The sequence below is a fragment of the Malaclemys terrapin genome, assembly GCF_027887155.1.
Source record: "Malaclemys terrapin pileata isolate rMalTer1 chromosome 20 unlocalized genomic scaffold, rMalTer1.hap1 SUPER_20_unloc_1, whole genome shotgun sequence".
NCBI lineage: Eukaryota > Metazoa > Chordata > Testudines > Emydidae > Malaclemys > Malaclemys terrapin.
The window spans coordinates 138,912-156,281 of record NW_026530188.1 but is presented as its reverse complement, the minus strand read 5'-3'; the positions used below and the strand labels follow the sequence as shown (position 1 = coordinate 156,281).

At 62.8% G+C, this 17,370-nt stretch overlaps 2 protein-coding genes across 2 annotated transcripts; both read left to right on the top strand.

Moving 5' to 3' along the window:
- The first annotated feature begins 47 nt into the window (after window positions 1-47).
- GDI1 (GDP dissociation inhibitor 1) lies at window positions 48-8,120 on the top strand. Its single transcript, XM_054014927.1, is given in 13 exon segments — window positions 48-166; window positions 1,806-1,901; window positions 1,903-1,914; window positions 2,282-2,381; window positions 2,517-2,651; window positions 3,006-3,204; window positions 3,690-3,822; window positions 3,928-4,026; window positions 4,447-4,591; window positions 4,594-4,617; window positions 4,967-5,111; window positions 5,583-5,637; window positions 7,215-8,120. Coding segments are annotated over 13 exon segments (1,341 nt in total). The 5' UTR covers window positions 48-121; the 3' UTR covers window positions 7,368-8,120.
- Window positions 8,121-11,247: 3,127 nt separating this feature from the next.
- On the top strand, window positions 11,248-15,458 carry FAM50A (family with sequence similarity 50 member A). The gene is made up of 13 exons (XM_054014918.1): window positions 11,248-11,558; window positions 11,846-11,930; window positions 12,134-12,233; window positions 12,535-12,680; window positions 12,913-12,989; window positions 13,313-13,379; window positions 13,650-13,711; window positions 13,861-13,937; window positions 14,175-14,229; window positions 14,772-14,820; window positions 14,933-15,003; window positions 15,110-15,220; window positions 15,327-15,458. Exons 1-13 carry the CDS (start codon window positions 11,448-11,450, stop codon window positions 15,333-15,335), a joined length of 1,020 nt encoding a protein of 339 aa, XP_053870893.1. The 5' UTR covers window positions 11,248-11,447; the 3' UTR covers window positions 15,336-15,458.
- The last annotated feature ends 1,912 nt before the right edge of the window (window positions 15,459-17,370 follow it).

The following is a 17,370-nucleotide window of genomic DNA, read 5'->3' as shown; positions in this document are numbered from 1 at the left end:
GGGGCGTGTCATGTGCTCTCGCCGGGGACTCGTTTCCTGGCGGAGGGATCCGGAGCGGGCGGCGCTGCCACCCAGCCTGGCTCCGCGCGGGGCGGGGGGAGGCGGCTCCGGACCCGCCGCCATGGACGAGGCCTACGACGTGATCGTGCTGGGCACGGGGCTGAGCGTGAGTCCGGGGGTGGGCCCGGGCCCCCCTGCAGCCCCCCAGAGCCCCCCTTGCACCCCGGGGTGCGGGCCCCCAATGCAGCCCCCCATTGCATCCCCAGAGCCCCCCCTTGCACCCCCCAGTGCAATTCCCCCAATGCAGCCCCCCTTGCACCCCCCAGTGCAATTCCCCCAATGCAACCCCCCCATTGCATCCCCAGAGCCCCCCCTTGCACCCCCCAGTGCAATTCCCCCAATGCAACCCCCCCATTGCATCCCCAGAGCCCCCCTTGCACCCCCCAATGCAACCCCCCCATTGCATCCCCAGAGCCCCCATTGCACGCCAGGGTGCGGGCCCCCCAATGCAGCCCCCTTGCAATCCCCAGTGCAACTCCCCCAATGAAACCCCCCATTGCACCCCCAGGTGCGGCACCCCCCTACAGCCCCTTATGCACCCCCCCTATTGCACCCCCGGGTGTGGGAACCCCCTGCGGCCTCCCTATTGCAATCAGGGCTGGCTCCAGGCACCAGTCTGGCAAACAGGTGCTTGGGGCAGCCGCTCCGGAGAGGGGCGGCAGGTCCAGGTATTCGGCGGCAATTGGCGGACGGAGGACCTCCCGCCGAAGAATTGCCGCAGATCGCAATCGCTTTTGTTTGTTTTTTTTGGCTGCTTGGGGCGGCCAAAACCCTGGAGCCGGCCCTGATTGCAACTCCCCCAGTGCAACCCCCCACTGAACCTCCTGTGTGCCCTGCACCGCATGCACATCCCCCTTGGCACCCCTGACACGGCCCCCCATTGCAGTCCCTAATGTGCCCCACTGCAACTCCTCCACTGCACCCATCTCCAGGGAACCCGGCTAGACCCCTCCATTGCAACCTCTGCTCCCCCCCCCCATGTCTCGCTCCTCCTACCCCAGTGTCCCTCAGCCCCCCATGGTAATACCTCCCTGTTCCCCCTTGCGTCTCCTCTCCATGCACCCCTCTATTGCTCCGATTTCTGGGCACCCCACCCCGGGCACACCACTAGATTCTTAGTGGAACCTTCCCCAGTGTGCTCCCCACTCCGTGCACCTCCATTCCCCCTCCCTAACCCATCACCCGTCCTTCAGCCCCCACCTGTCCCCCAGTGCGCCCTGCTCCCCCAGCACCCTGAAAATGGGGTAGTCCCCCCATTTATCTCCCCGCTGCATCTTTGCCAAGGAAGAGGTGGGAAGTGACCCCCCCCAGCTCCCCCTCTGTCAGCCCCTCCAGGATCACAGAGCCCCCCCCATGTGCTGGCCCCTTGCACCAGCCAATGGGGCCGTGAAGTCCCCCCTTACCACCCCCACCCAGGTCTTGGTAGCTGGGGGCGTCTTCCCTTTGCACCCCAAAGCTGCCTCCCCGACAGTCACTACCCCCCTCAGCACATCAGGTACAACTGGGCTGCCCCACTCCTGCCGCAGTGGGTGCCCCCCACTGCACCCCATATGTAACCCTGCCCCCCTTCCAACATCCCAGCTCCTGACCCTGCGTCAGCTCCCCTCAGCCTCTTGCCCCATCTCGAGGGAAGGGAGAAGGGCCCCATTCCCTGCCCCCACCCAGCCGCCGACCCCCCACCCCAGGGCCAGATGGGAGCCGGGGCTCTGAGGCGGCACTGACCCCCCCCCCCCCCCGCCCTTCAGGAATGCATCCTGTCCGGGATCATGTCGGTGAACGGGAAGAAGGTTCTGCACATGGACCGGAACCCCTACTATGGGGGAGAGAGCTCCTCCATCACCCCCCCTGGAGGAGGTGAGGGGCTGGGCCTTGGGGTGATGGGGGGGCAGCGGGGAGTGGGTCTCAGGGGGGGCTGATTTGGGGGTGTAGGCCCCAGCGGAAGGGGGTTTGATGTGGGGGCTGGTTCAAGATGGGGTCTGTTGGGGGGCATGGGGGTCTCTTAGAAGGACAGGGTTTGAGGTGGGGGGCTGGTTTTGGGGTGCAGGGGGTTCCCCAGTGGGAGGAGGTGGGCTGGTTTGGAGGTGCAGGGGGCTCATCAGGAAGGAGAGTGGGGGAGAGTTCACCAGCGGGAGGATGTGGGGGCTGGCTTGGGGGGTAGGGGTGCCCCAGAGGGCAGGGGGCTGGGACAGGTGACTCTAACTCTCTCTCCCTCCCCCCCCAGCTGTATAAACGCTTCGGGCTCCCCGAGGGGCCCCCTGAGTCCATGGGGCGCGGCCGGGACTGGAACGTCGACCTGATCCCCAAATTCCTCATGGCCAACGGTAAAGGGGGTCCGGGGGAGCAGGGGCCTCGCATGTGAGGGGAGTTGAGGTTCTGGGGAACTCGTGTGGGGCTGGGGGGGGGGGGGGGGTGTCGCTCCACTCCCTCCCCCTCACCGTAGTCCCCCCCACCCCCAGGCCAACTGGTGAAGATGCTGCTGTACACGGAGGTGACCCGGTACCTGGACTTCAAGGTGGTGGAAGGGAGCTTCGTCTACAGGGCGGGGCAGGTACACAAGGTGCCCTCCACCGAGACCGAGGCGCTGGCGTCCAGTGAGTGACCCCCCCACTGCCCCCTCCGAGGGGACCCCCCACCGCTCCCCTTCCTAGGACTCCTGTCCCACCCCCGCTGTCCCCCCAAGGGGCCCCTCCCCCTGAGGGAAGTCCCTCACTGCTCTGGGGACCTGCTGCTATCCATCCCCCCCCCCCCAGACTGGGGGGAGTTAGTGCCCCCCCCCGCAAGGGGATCGTGCCCTCTGACCCCCCCCATATCCCCATCCCCTGGGGTGATGTAAGCCCCCCAGCCTGGTTTTCTCCCCGCACATGGCACCTCTCTCCCCACCCCCGTGCCCTCCAGCCACCGCCACCCCATCCCCCCCACACTAACAACCCCCTCACCCCCCGCAGATCTCATGGGCATGTTCGAGAAGCGCCGGTTCCGGAAGTTCCTCGTCTTCGTGGCTAATTTTGATGAGAACGAGCCCCAGACGCTGGAGGGGGTCGACCCCCGCGGGACCCCCATGCGGGACGTGTACGAGCGCTTTGACCTGGGGCAGGACGTGATCGACTTCACGGGCCACGCGCTGGCGCTGTACCGCACCGACGAGTGAGTCGTGCTCCGGAGCCGCTCCCGGGGGGGGCCGTGCCCAGTTCGGGGGTGGTCACGTCCCTGCAGCGAGTCCCCCTGGGTCAGAGCCCCAGCGGGGGTGGGGGGGGCGCCCCCCTCACCCTGGCTCTAAAGTTCCTGCTCCGGCTCCGCCTGGCGCTTTGTCCTGGCGCTTTGGTCCCCCAGCGGGTCCCCGGCCGGCTTCCTGCCCAGGGGTTGCCCCAAATATCCACACAAGGGCGTGGCCATGGTCTTCTGGGGGGCCCAGCCCCTGCCAGCCGGGCACCTCTGGGTCTCTGCAAAGATCAACCCCCCCGACCCTGCCTAATTACCCATGCAGCTTGTGGGGAAACTGAGGCACTCACACTAGTCATATGAAATATGAAACCCCCTGCCCTGGACCCCCCACCCCAGCTCTGCCGGTGCCCCTCACTCCCGACCCGCAGCCCAGCCCTGGGCCCCCCTCACCCCGTCTCTCCCCACAGTTACCTGGACCAGCCCTGTCTAGAGACCATTAACCGGATCAAGCTGTACAGCGAGTCGCTGGCCCGCTATGGGAAGAGCCCCTACCTCTACCCGCTCTACGGGCTGGGGGAGCTGCCCCAAGGGTTCGCCAGGTGAGTGGGGGCATGGAGGGATGGCAGAGAGCTCGGGGGGGGGGGCGTCGGGTGGGATCCAAGGGGGGCGGCGCCTGATCTCCAAGGTCTCTGTCCCCCTCTAGGCTCAGCCGCGATCTACGGGGGCACCTACATGCTCAACAAGCCCGTGGACGAGATCGTGATGGAGAACGGCCGGGTCGTGGGGGTCCGATCGGAGGGGGAGGTGAGCAGGGTGTGCAGGGGGTAGGCACCAGCCCAACACACACAGTGATTTTGGGGGGTTCCCCACTAGGCCCCTCGTTAAATCTGAAGGGGGGTTCTCTGGTTTCCATCAGTGCCCCCTGCCTGGGGTTATCGGGGGGCTTGCTTGTCCGATAGGGGGCTGGGTTTGGGGCGCCTCTTCCCTGGGAGGGGCTCAGGCCCAACCCCCAGTGGCTACCCCCAGTTCTCCTTCTCCTGGGGGAGGGGTTGCCTGTCCTCCCCGGCCCGGTTCCTGGCTCTGCTTTGGGGTACCCCTTGGGGGGGTCGCTTTACCCAGCAGGGAATCTGGGGGATGCCGGGGGGGAGGGGGGAGTCGGGTTGGGGCTTTCCCCCTGTCTCTCTGGGCTTAGGCCTGGGAGGGGCTGAATTCCTGTCCCCCCAGGTGGCGCGGTGCAAACAGCTGATCTGTGACCCCAGCTACGTGCCAGAGCGAGTCCGCAGGGCCGGCCGCGTCGTCCGGGTCATCTGCATCCTGAGCCACCCCATCCACGGCACCAGTGAGGCCGGTTCCTGCCAGGTCATCCTGCCCAGAACCAGCTGGGCCGCAAGTCGGGTCAGCGCCGGGAACGGGGGGGCTGGGGCTGTCCCCTGGGAGCTCCCACCCCGCTGCGGCATCACGTGGGGCGGAGCTGCGGGGGGACGGGGTGCAGGCAGTCAGGGCATCCCACGGGGGCAGTGCTGGGTGGGGGGGGGCTGAGCCACGGGGGAGGGGTGCAGTGCTGGGCGGGGGCCACCACACTGAGCATCCCGCAGGCCTGTACAGACGACTGGGTCGCTGTGGGGGTGTCGCCAGCTGCATTTCCTCGTCTCCCTGGCCCCTCGTTAACTGGGCAGCCTCTGGGGGAAACTGAGGCACGCCCGCTATTTCTACGAAGCCTCACGACCCATCCCCCCCTCCCCAGATATCTACGTCTGTCTGGTTTCCTGGGCCCACAACGTGGCCGCGCCCGGGAAGTTCATCGCCATTGTCAGCACTACGGTGGAGACGTCGGAGCCAGAGCGGGAGGTGGAGCCGGCGCTGCAGCTGCTGGAGCCCATCGACCAGAAGTGAGGCCGGGGGGGGGGTAGGGAGCCGGGTAAAGGGCTGGGAATTGTGGGGGGGAATAGGGCAAGGAGGGAGCTGGGGAGCTTGGAACTCAGTGTGTGGGGGGTCTGATGGGGTACCTGGGGTGCAGCCCCCCAAACCCACTAGCCTGGATGTCCCTCTATGGGCATCTCCCAGCCCCCGTCATGGCCCTGGGCTGGCCCACCGGACGATAAAGCCGAGCAGACCCGGACTCGCCGCACGCCCCGCCCCACGACTTTGTACCAAACGCACGATCGGTGAATGAGGGGGGCCCCCAGGGTGCTGCCTGAGGTGCAGAGCCCCCCGGGGGGAAAGGTCCGTGTGGGGGATGGGGAGATTCTGCTTCGCCAGGTGAGCTGGAAAGCGGGGGAGGGAGGAGCTGGGGTGGGGGGTAAAGGCCTCTGGTGGGGACTGTGTGAGTGTGACTCACCCTCCCCCCTCTTCCCCGGCAGGTTTGTGGCCATCAGTGACTTGTACGAGCCCATGGACGATGGCACGGAGAGCCAGGTGAGCGCCCCTGCAGGGAATTCCCATCTCCCCCCCCCCCCCCCCCCTTGTGGGACGTCCCATCTCCCCCCCCCTTGTGGGACGTCCCATCTCCCCCCCCCCCTTGTGGGACGTCCCATCTCCCCCCCCCCCTTGCTAGACTGTGTAAGCAGGAGCTGCTCTGAGGGGGGCTGGGGGAGGGCGCTGGGGAAAGAGGGGGCTGGGGAAGGGGGGCGCTGGGGAAAGGGGGGGCTGGGGAAGGGGGGGGCGGGGGAGGGGGCGCTGGGGAAAGGGGGGGCTGGGGAAGGGGGGGAGGGGGGGGGCTGGGGGAAGGGCTCTGGGGGAGGAGGGGCTGGGGGAAGGGGGGGCTGGGGAAGGGGGAAGGGGGGGCTGGGGGAGGAGGGGGCTGGGGAAGGGGGGCGCTGGGGAGAGGGGGGGCTGGGGGAAGGCAGCAAAATCTGCAGATGATACAAAACTACTGGAGAGTTCAGTCCCAGGCAGCCTGCGAAGAGCTACGAAAGGGTCTCACAAACCGGGTGACTGGGCAACAAAAAGGCAGAGGAAATTCACTGTTGATAAATGCAGAGGGATGCACATCGGAAACATCATCCCAACTCCACGTATAAAACGATGGGGCTAAATTAGCTGTTACCGGAGAGGGGGGGTTGGAGTCACTGTGGTTGGTTCTCTGAACACATCCACTCAATGTGCAGCGGCAGCCAAAAAAGCGACCAGAATGGTGGGAATCATTAGGAAAGGGAGAGATAATAAGACAGAAAATATTATGTTGCCTCTATATAAATCCACGGCACGTCCACATCTTGAATACTGTGTGCTGATGTGGTCGCCCCATCTCAAAATTATATATTTGAATTGGAAAAGATACAGAAATGGGCAACAAAAATAATTAGGGGTCTGGAACGTCTGCCGTATGAGGAGAGATTAATAAGACTGGGACTTTTCAGCTTGGAAAAGAGGCGACTAAGGGGGGATATGATAGAGGTCTATAAAATCATGACTGTTGTTGAGAAAGTAGATAAGGCAGTGTTATTTACTTCTCCTAACACAAGAACTAGGGGTCACCAAATGTAATGAATAGGCAGCAGGTTTAAAACAAATAAAAGGAAGTATTTCTTCACACAACTCACAGTCAACCTGTGGAACTCCTCGCCAGAGGATGTTGTGAAGGCCAAGACCATAACAGGGTTCAAAAAAGAACTAGATGAATTCATGGAGGACAGGTCCATCGGTGGCTATTAGCCAGGATGGGCAGGGATGGTGTCCCTAGTCTCTGTTTGCCAGGAGCTGGGAATGAGCAACAGGGGATGGATCACTTGGTGATTCCCTGTTCTGGTCATTCCCTCTGGGGCACCTGGCATTGCCACTAGCAGCAGACAAGGCTAGATGGACCCTTAGTCTGACCCCACCTGGCTGTTCTGATGCTGCATTAGGGGTATCCCTTGGGCTGGGGGTATCCTGGTGCTGATGGGAGATGGATGCGTGGTAGGTAGGGGGTGTCGTGGGGTGGGGGAGCAGGGAAGGGAGCGAGTGCAAACTCACCACCACCCCAGGTGACACCGTGTTCATCCCCCCCCCAGATTTTCTGCTCCCGGTCATATGATGCCACTACCCACTTTGAGACGACCTGTGACGACATCAAGGACATTTACCGGCGCATGGTCGGCGCCGCCTTTGACTTTGAGAGCATGAAACGGCGCCAGAGCCACGTCTTCGGGGAGGACGAGCAGTGACACACACCCCCCCGCCAGGGCCAGCTGGGGCCCCCCCAGCACAGGGACCAGCCGTGACTTCTCCCCCATCTGCACCAGGACCAGTCCCCCCTACCAGGGCCAGCTGTGACTCTTCCCCCCCACCCCCCCCATCCTCTGGGACCAACCCCCCCTACACACACATCGATCCAGTACCTCCCTAAGTACCAGGAACAGCTGTGGCCCATCACCCCCAAATCCCCCCACCCCACAGCTGCTGCCCCAAGCAGGGACCAAGCCTGGCACTACCCCAACCCCCACCTTCCCCGGGGGCGTCTTCTCTCCACCCCCCGCCCCGGGGGCAGCTCTGTAGGGCACTTCTAAGGCCTGGGAGACTCCCCCCTCCCCCAGATTGGGGGGGGTCACCCCGCTCCCCCAAAGCTGGTCCCGTTTCCCCTGCCCCCCGTCTCGTGTCCGCCCCCCGCCTTAGCCGTGTAGGGGGGCAGGTTCATGTACGTCATGGGGGGGGGTGTCAATGCTCCCCCCCAGCACCTGCTGCTCGCTGTAATTTATTTTAAGTTATTAATACTGGACCAGGGCCAAGAGGGGGAAAAGAGCTGGGGGGACATTGCAGCCCTGTTTCCGGGGGGGGTGCTCTGGGTGGGGTGTGCGCCCCTGGGCCCCATGCTGTCAATATTTAACAACACACACACACACACACACACAGACACACACACACACACACACACCCCCCGCACGCTCAATGTGTCCAGGCAATAAAGTTACTTTAGTCAACTATGCTCCTGCCTCCTGGGGGGGGGGGGGGGTAGTGGCTGATCCCTGGTACATGGGGGGGGATATCTGGGTCGGGGGGAGGAAGGTGGCACATGGGGGAGTGTCTGGGTCTGGGGGGCGATGCTGGCACATGGGGGGGCGGATACCTGGCACGGGGGTGGCCAGCACCCACAGGGGAGCAGCTGGAGGGGAAGGCGGGACCCATTGCCCCCCCCAGGTCTCTGGTGTGTCACTGGGGCAGAAGGGGGCACTTCAGTCCATTCTGAAGCACTTAGAGGAGAGGAAAGTGATCGGGAACAGTCAGCATGGATTCACCAAGGGTAAGTCCTGCCTGACAAACCTAATTGCCTTCTATGAGGAGATAACTGGCTCTGTGGATGAGGGGAAAACAGTGGATGTGTTATTCCTTGACTTTAGCAAAGCTTTTGATACTGTCTCCCACAGTATTCTTGCCAGCAAGTTAAGGAAGTATGGGCTGGATGAATGGACTGTAAGGTGGATAGAAAGCTGGCTAGATCGTCGGGCTCAACGGGTAGTGATCAATGGCTCCATGTCTAGTTGGCAGCCAGTTTCAAGTGGAGTGCCCCAAGGGTCGGTCCTGGGGCCGGTTTTGTTCAATATCTTCATTAATGATCTGGAGGATGGCGTGGACTGCACTCTCAGCAAGTTTGCAGATGACACTAAACTGGGAGGCGTGGTAGATACACTAGAGGGTAGGGATCGGATACAGAGGGACCTAGACAAATCGGAGGATTGGGCCAAAAGAAATCTGATGAGGTTCAACAAGGACAAGTGCAGAGTCCTGCACTTAGGACGGAAGAATCCCACACACTGCTACAGGCTCGGGACCGAGTGGCTAAGCAGCAGTTCTGCAGAAAAGGACCTGGGGGTCACAATGGACGAGAAGCTGGATATGAGTCGACAGTGTGCCCTTGTTGCCAAGAAGGCTAACGGCATTTTGGGCTGTATAAGTAGGGGCATTACCAGCAGATCAAGGGACGTGATCGTTCCCCTCTATTCGACATTGGTGAGGCCTCATCTGAAATACTGTGTCCAGTTTTGGGCCCCACACTACAAGAAGGATGTGGAAATATTGGAAAGAGTCCAGCGGAGGGCAACGAAAATGTTTAGGGGGCTGGGGCACATGACTTATGAGGAGAGGCTGAAGGAACTGGGCTTGTTTAGTCTGCAGAAGAGAAGAATGAGGGGGGATTTGATAGCTGCTTTCAACTACGTGAGGGGGGTTCCAAAGAGGATGGAGCTCGGCTGCTCTCAGTGGTAGCAGCAACTGGACAAGGAGCGATGGTCTCACGTTGTGGGTGGTCTAGGCTGGCTCAGGAGACAGGTCAGAGAAGGTTCTAGGTTGCTTGGGGGGCTCCCAGGGGTTCTAGGCTGGCTCAGGAGACAGGTCAGAGAAGGTTCTAGGTTGCTTGGGGGGCTCCAGGCTGGCTGAGGAGGGGGAGGGTCTAAGCTGGCTGAGGAGACAGGTCAGAGAAGGTTCTAGGTTGCTGGGGGGCTCCCAGGGGTACTAGGCTGGCTGAGGAGACAGGTCAGAGAAGGTTCTAGGTTGCTTGGGGGGCTCCCAGGGGTTCTAGGCTGGCTCAGGAGACAGGTCAGAGAAGGTTCTAGGTTGCTTGGGGGGCTCCCAGGGGTTCTAGGCTGGCTGAGGAGGGGGAGGGTCTAAGCTGGCTGAGGAGACAGGTCAGAGAAGGTTCTAGGTTGCTGGTGGGCTCCCAGGGGTACTAGGCTGGCTGAGGAGACAGGTCAGAGAAGGTTCTAGGTTGCTGGGGGGCTCCCAGGGGTTCTAGGCTGGCTGAGGAGACAGGTCAGAGAAGGTTCTAGGTTGCTGGTGGGCTCCCAGGGGTACTAGGCTGGCTGAGGAGACAGGTCAGAGAAGGTTCTAGGTTGCTGGGGGGGCTCCCAGGGGTTCTAGGCTGGCTGAGGAGACAGGTCAGAGAAGGTTCTAGGTTGCTGGTGGGCTCCCAGGGGTTCTAGGCTGGTTCAGGAGACAGGTCAGAGAAGGTTCTAGGTTGCTGGGGGGGCTCCCAGGGGTTCTAGGCTGGCTCCAGACAGGGGCAAAGCGCTGCACCGGCTCCCAGGGCCGCAGTTCAAGGCCCGGTCGGACACACCCCGCCCGGGGCGATGTACCCGGGGCTGCTCCTGCTTATCGCTGCGGGTGGGACTAGGAGACCCCCCTCCCCCCCCTTATGTTGTGAATCTAGAAAAGGGGCGGAGCCTGGCGGTGCCCCCCCCCCCCCCCGCGCATGGGGCAAGCTCCGCCCCCGCCTTGCGGTGACCGCCCACTCCCGGCAGCCTCCGCGGCTCCCTCCGGCCCCACACACAGCGATTTGCATAGCGGGGGGCGGGGCGAGGCAGCGGCTGCGCTGCGTCACTCGGCGGACGGCGCGTGCGGGTGACGTCGCGTCAGCTGGTTGCTGCGGAGCTTCTGCGGGTCCAGCGGCCCCGACCGGAAACGTCGCCGGGATCCCCCCACGTGACCCGCCGGGACCCCCCCCCTCCCCAGGGACCCCCCGCTAGGGCTTCCCCGCCCCCCCGGCTCCAGTGACCCCCCCAGGCTGCCCCCGCCTAGGGACCCCCCCCAGCTCCACCCCCAGCCTCTGCCCCCCAGCGCCCGGGACCCCCAGCTCCACCCCCAGCCTCTGCCCCCCAGCGCCCGGGACCCCCAGCTCCACCCCCAGCCTCTGCCCCCCAGCGCCCGGGACCCCCAGCTCCACCCCCAGCCTCTGCCCCCCAGCGCCCGGGACCCCCAGCTCCACCCCCAGCCTCTGCCCCCCAGCGCCCGGGACCCCCAGTGCCCGGGACCCCCAGCCCCACCCCCAGCCTCTGCCCCCCAGCGCCCGGGACCCCCAGCTCCACCCCCAGCCTCTGCCCCCCAGTGCCCGGGACCCCCAGCCCCACCCCCAGCCTCTGCCCCCCAGCGCCCGGGACCCCCAGCTCCACCCCCAGCCTCTGCCCCCCAGCACCCGTGACCCCCAGTGCCCGGGACCCCCAGCCCCACCCCCAGCCTCTGCCCCCCAGCCCCACCCCCAGTGCCCGGGACCCCCAGCTCCACCCCCAGCCTCTGCCCCCCAGCGCCCGGGACCCCCAGCTCCACCCCCAGCCTCTGCCCCCCAGTGACCCCCCCCACCTTTCTCCCCATATCCAGGGACCACCAGGTCCCAGGCAGCCACAGGGCCCCTGACTCCCCCTCACATCCTCTCCACTGACCCTTCCTAGGGTTCCTCCTCAGCCCCCCCCCCGGGCGCCTCACAGGCCGTGGTCCCCCACCCACTTTCTCTGTCTTGGGGTCCCCCCCAGCCCCCGACCATGGCGCAGTACAAGGGGGCGGCCAGCGAGGCCGGTCGGGCCCTGCAACTGATGAAGAAGCGGGAACGGCAGCGGGAGCACATGGAGCAGATGCGGCAGCGCATCGCGGAGGTTGGGGGCCAGGGGACCCTGGGGGCTGGGGGTGGGTGGGGGTGGGGACAATGGATGCAGAGCTACTGGGGCAGTGCTGAGGTGGGGGGGGAGGAATGGGGACCTCTGGAGGGGGGGACAGATGGGAACGCTACGGAAGGGGGGCAGATCCTCTGGGGGTGGGGACGGTACCTGGGGTGGTGTGCAGCTGGGGCCAGAACTTGGGAAAGTGCAGAGACCTGGGGGAGGAAGCAGGACATGTTGGGCAGACCGGCCCCCCAGTTCCTCACGCCCATGCCCCCCGGCAGGAGAACATCATGAAGTCGAACATCGATAAGAAGTTCTCGGCTCATTATGATGCGGTGGAAGCAGAACTGAAATCCAGCACTGTGGGTGAGTGTGGGCAGGGGACCCAGGAGTCTGGGCTCCTCCCCCCCGCCCCAAACAAAAAAACTAGACCCCACTCCCCTCACAGAGCTGGGGAGAGAATCCAGGACTCCTGGCTCCCAGCCGTCCTTGCTCCAGCCACTAGTCCCTGCTCCCCTCCCGGTGCTGGGAGAGAACCCAGGCGTCCTGACACACACCCTCTCCCCCAGGTCTGGTGACCCTGAACGACATGAAGGCCAAGCAGGAGGCGCTGGTGAAGGAGCGGGAGAAGCAGCTGGCCAAGAAGGAGCAGTCCAAGGAGCTGCAGTTGTGAGTGGGGTGGGGGTGTGTCTCTGACTGCCGGGCTCCCCTGCTAACTTGGGGGGGGGGTGCGGGATCTGTAAGGGGGGGTCGTGTCTCCTCTCCGATGGAGAGAGCCCTTTTTAGGGGGTATTTCTTGGGGGAGGGGACCCGGCTCCTCAGGCTTCCGCTGCTCTCTCCAAGGTGGGGTCCCCATGTCTGGGGGCCCTGTTGGGGGGCTGATCCCTCTGTGCTATGGGGCACCGACCACTGGGTTTGAGGTTCCCGTGGGGCACTGACCCCTGTCATTGGATGCTGACCCTCCCCCCAGGAAGCTGGAGCGGCTGCGGGAACGGGAACGGAAGCAGGAGCAGAAACGGAAGATCTCCAGCCTGTCCTTCACCTTGGACGAGGAGGAGGATGAGGAGGAGGATGAAGAGCAGCTGGAGGAGGAAGAGCCAGAGCTGGAGAAAGAGGGTGGGTGGGTTGGGGGGGGGCTGGGCTGTAGGGGGAGCTGTGGGGCCAGGCTGGTGGTGGGTGTGTATGGGGGGGTCAGGGATGCTGCCCGTGAGGGAGCTGGGGGGGCTGTAGGGGGTGCCGTCGGGCAGGGGCCAGTCAATAGGAGGTGCGGTGGGGGGCTGGGGAAGCCTGGGAGTGGGTCCATGCAGAGACTGTATGGGGGGGGGTCTCATTCCCGTTCTCCCCACAGAGCTGCCCCCCAAGAAGCGCAAACTGGGAAAGAATCCGGATGTGGACACCAGCTTCCTGCCGGATCGGGACCGCGAGGTACTGCCCTGCTCCCACCTCAGACCGTGAGGTACGCGCCGCCCTTCCCCTACCCCCCCCCAGCCGGGACTATGAGGTACTACCCTGCCCCCCCTCAGACCGTGTGGTAGAGCCCCCTTCCCCCCCCCCGGGACCACGAGGTACTACTCTGCCCCCCTCCCCCCCCCCAGGCCGTGAGGTACGCTCCCTGCCCCCCAGCCGGGACCATGAGGTGAACATCATAGACTGACATCAACCCCCCCCCCCCCTCCCCCAGCCGGGACCCCAGGGTAACCTGGGAGTCAGGTCCTCCCCGACTGAGCTGTGTGTCCCGTCCCCCCCAGGAGGAGGAGAACCGCCTGCGCGAGGAGCTGCGCCAGGAGTGGGAGGCCAAGCAGGAGAAGATCAAGAGTACGTGGCCAGGGGAACTGCCTGCCACTGGGTCCTGGGGGGATGCCGGCAGCTAGGCCTGGTGGGGGAGATAAGACGTGAGGGGGAGTTGGAGCCATTAGCGGGTTCGGAGGAGCGGAGGGAGGAGGAGGATTCCAGCTGTCAGGGAACATGGGTGGGGGGGAGGTTGTAGCTGAGGGGGGTTGGATGGGATTGGGGGAGGTGTTGGGGGCAGGTGGGGAGGCAGGACTGTCCCCTTCCCCCATTGACCCATGCCTTCCTCCCCCCCAGGCGAGGAGATTGAAATCACCTTCAGCTACTGGGATGGCTCCGGCCACCGGCGCACGGTCAAGGTGAGGGGGGCACGGCGCAGCGCAAAGGAGCCGTGACTGGGGGGCGGGCAGAGGAGCTGTCCCAGCCCTGTGGGGGAGAAGGATCAGGGCGGGGGGGAGAGTGGAATGGGGAAGGGATGTCCCAGCCCTGACCTCCCCCATCCCCCCAGATGAAGAAGGGGAACACCATGCAGCAGTTCCTGCAGAAAGCCCTCGAGATCCTGCGCAAAGACTTCAGCGAGCTCAGGTGGGGGCCGGGGCGGGCGCGGCTGGGGAGGCAGGGCAGTGGGTGGCCGGGAGGGAGCGTGTCGGGGGTGGGGGGGAAGCAGTGGGCTGGGGGTGCATACTGGGGAGGTGGGTTGAGGCTGGCATTTGGGGGTGGGGGGGCGTGTCAAAGGAGCTGGGATGTGTGTGTGTGTGTGTGTCTCTCTCTGTCTCTTTCTCTCTCTCCCCACCCCATTCTGACAACTGCCCCCCCCCCCAGGTCAGCCGGGGTGGAGCAGCTCATGTACATCAAGGAGGATCTGATCATCCCCCACGTAAGTGGCTGGTGCGGGCTCTCAGTGTCCTCTGCTCACGTTTCTCCCCCGCCCCAGGAGCTGTGCAGTGGCCATGACACCCAAGCCCTGCTCCCGAGAGGGTCAGCAACCTGACCTCGGGGGCACTGTCTCCCTGCCAGGTCAATGGAGCCTGCTCGGGGTCCAGCCTTGGCATGCTCAGCCCCCTGGTCACCCCGTGAGCTCCCTGCGGGGGGCTCACAGATGGGACCCCTGGGGAGCCTCTCCCAGCCGGAGTGTGGCAGATGGGGTTATTAGTGTAACACCCTCTCGTGTGTGTGTGTGGGAAATCCAGGGCTCCCCCCCTCTGAGCCCCAAACCAGGAGACCGACCTTCCTGGGGCCACGCTGACCCCCTTGGGCTGGTCCTTGCAGGGGCCGGGCTCGGGCTCCTCGGGCTGCAGAGTGTCAGCCAGTCCCACCCCCGTCCCACCCCCCAGGCACCTGAGTAACACACATTGCAGGGGCAGGGACGGGGATGGCAAGGGACGTGGAATTTTAACCCTTTCTCTTCCCCTCTGCCAGCATCACAGCTTCTACGACTTCATCGTGACTAAAGCAAGAGGGAAAAGTGGTGAGTTACACCTGCCCCCACCCCACCATGGCCCCCAAGCTCACTCGGGGGGAAAGGGGTGTTCTAGTGACATTTGGCCCCATAAGACAACTAACCTCCCCCAACTCCCCAGGGCCGCTCTTCAACTTCGACGTTCATGAGGATGTGAGACTCCTGAGCGATGCCACTGTGGAGAAGGATGAGGTGAGTGTGGGGGCCCCCCCCCCATGTCCCCTAGAGGGAAGAGGCCCTGTGTCCCTGCTGTGGGGGAGGGCCAGCCCCACTGAGCTCTTTCTCTACCCCCCCCCAGTCCCATGCTGGGAAGGTCGTCCTGCGCAGCTGGTATGAGAAGAACAAGCACATCTTCCCGGCCAGCCGCTGGGAGCCCTATGACCCTGAGAAGAAGTGGGACAAGTACACTGTGAGTTTGGGGGGGGGGGGAGGGTGTCTCTATACCAGGGGAATTGCTGAGTACGGGGAGGGGGGAATCAGTGCTGCCCCCCCCTAATTCTCTCTGTCTTTCCCAGATCCGGTGAGAGATGTAGCCCTGGAATGCTGCTGTGGAGCCCCTGGTGTTGTTACTGCCCGATGGTCGTCCTATCTCCTCCCGCCCCCCCAAATCTCTCAGCCGGCTGGTGAAATAAACTCTCCTGTGCTCACCCTGTCTGTGTTTGTCTTATTGTGATGGGTTCGGTAAATCTGCAGGCCTAACCGAAACCGTGTCTTGCTCACAACACACCTGTTAATACATCCCAGAATCATGCTTTGCTTTTTGTGTGTGTGTGTGTGTGTGCACACTAATTCAATTAATGATTCCCTAATGTTATATTCTTATTAGAGCATGAATAGTGCTACTCCCCCCACAACCTGTTCTGTCCTTCCAATATAAAAACGCCACATTTATTAAGAAATTCCAGACAGCTGCTTATAGCAGCTGTCCTCTTATGCAGAATTACCCTTTAGGGCTTGGGGACGTAGAACCATATGCAACACAAACATAATATCAGACACATTTCTTCCTCATTCATTCAACTAGAGCAATTGATTGATGGGGGAAGCGCTCTTGTTCTACTGCTAGCAAAAAGAAATTTTTCTTCTATCCTTAGGGGCTATAATATTATACCAAGGGCAATGCAAAGTTTCATGAAAAAATTTCAGAAGGTTGAAAAAGCTACTGGGGGGAAGCTGTTCTAGACTTGATTTTAACAAATAGGGAGGAACTCGTTGAGAATGTGAAAGTGATCATGAAATCATAGAGTTTGCAATATAGAGACAATGGATTTCAGGAAGCTTTATCAATACATTAGAAGCAAGAGGAAGACCAAAGACAGGGTAGGCCCACTGCTACTGCTTAGTGAAGAGGGAGAAGCAGATAAAATAAAAACAAACAAGTTAAAAATCAGTTAGTTTAACTTCTGTGCCAGGGAAGATAATGCATGGATTAGGGAAGAACAATACAATTTAGATGGGGGCTACTAATTGGAAACTGTCAGGGTGGTTAAACACTGGAACAAATTGCCTAGGGAGGTTGTGGAATCTCCATCTCTGGAGATATTTAAGAGTAGGTTAGATAAATGTCTATCAGGGATGATCTAGACAGTATTTGGACCTGCCATGCAGGCAGGGGACTGGACTCGGGTCCCTTCCAGTCCTAGAATCTATGAAAAAAAAAAACTGCTCTACAACCTTTTTAATGTTTGATTGTCAAGATGCTAGCACACCATCCATTTATATAAGGGCAATAATATATTCTCTATCTTCCCACCTCTGCAATTACTACCTTGTGGACCAGCTCCTTTAGAATTAAACTTAACATTAAGAACAGCCGTACCGGGTCAGACCAAAGGTCCATCTAGCCCAGTACCCTGTCTACCGACAGTGGCCAATGCCAGGAGGGAGTGAACCTAACAGGCAATGATCAAGTGATCTCTCTCCTGCCATCCAGCCCCACTCTCTGACAGACAGAGGCTAGGGACACCCTTCCTTACCAGGCCTAGCCTTCATCACCTCCTCAGGCAAGGAGTTCCACAGGTTGCCTGTGCAATATTTACAAAGGAAGGGCTCCTAGGCTGGCCACAGAGTCTTAGGCTAGTCTTGAAGCCAGATCAGCCTCCCGGACACCATTCCCGATGAACGGGGCCGGGTGCGGGGGGGGGGGGGAGAGTCCCAGCCGCTGCCTGTTTGTAGACAGGCTACAGGGGCTGGAGGAACCTTTGCTCTGACCTCCCCCGTTCAGTCCCAGGGTCCGCCCGTGGGGGAGCCGGGCCCATCCGGCCTCCGCCCCGGACGCCTGGGTCCCGTCGCAGCGCAGCGCAGCGCCGCCCCCTCCATCCCTGCTCCGGAGGCAGCAGCCACCGCCGCTCCCCGCGCGGGGGCCGCCCCCGACTTTATACCCCCGCCTCGCCGCGCCATTGGCCGCCTCCCGGCCCCGCCCACCCAGCACCGGCCAATGGGGGCGCGCCCCACTGCGCATGCGCCTGCCGGGCTGCTCGGTGCAGAGGCCACGAGGCGGCAGCAGAGCGCGCCGGAGGGAGGGGAGCGGGGCGGAACTAGGTCCCGCCCCGCAGAGCC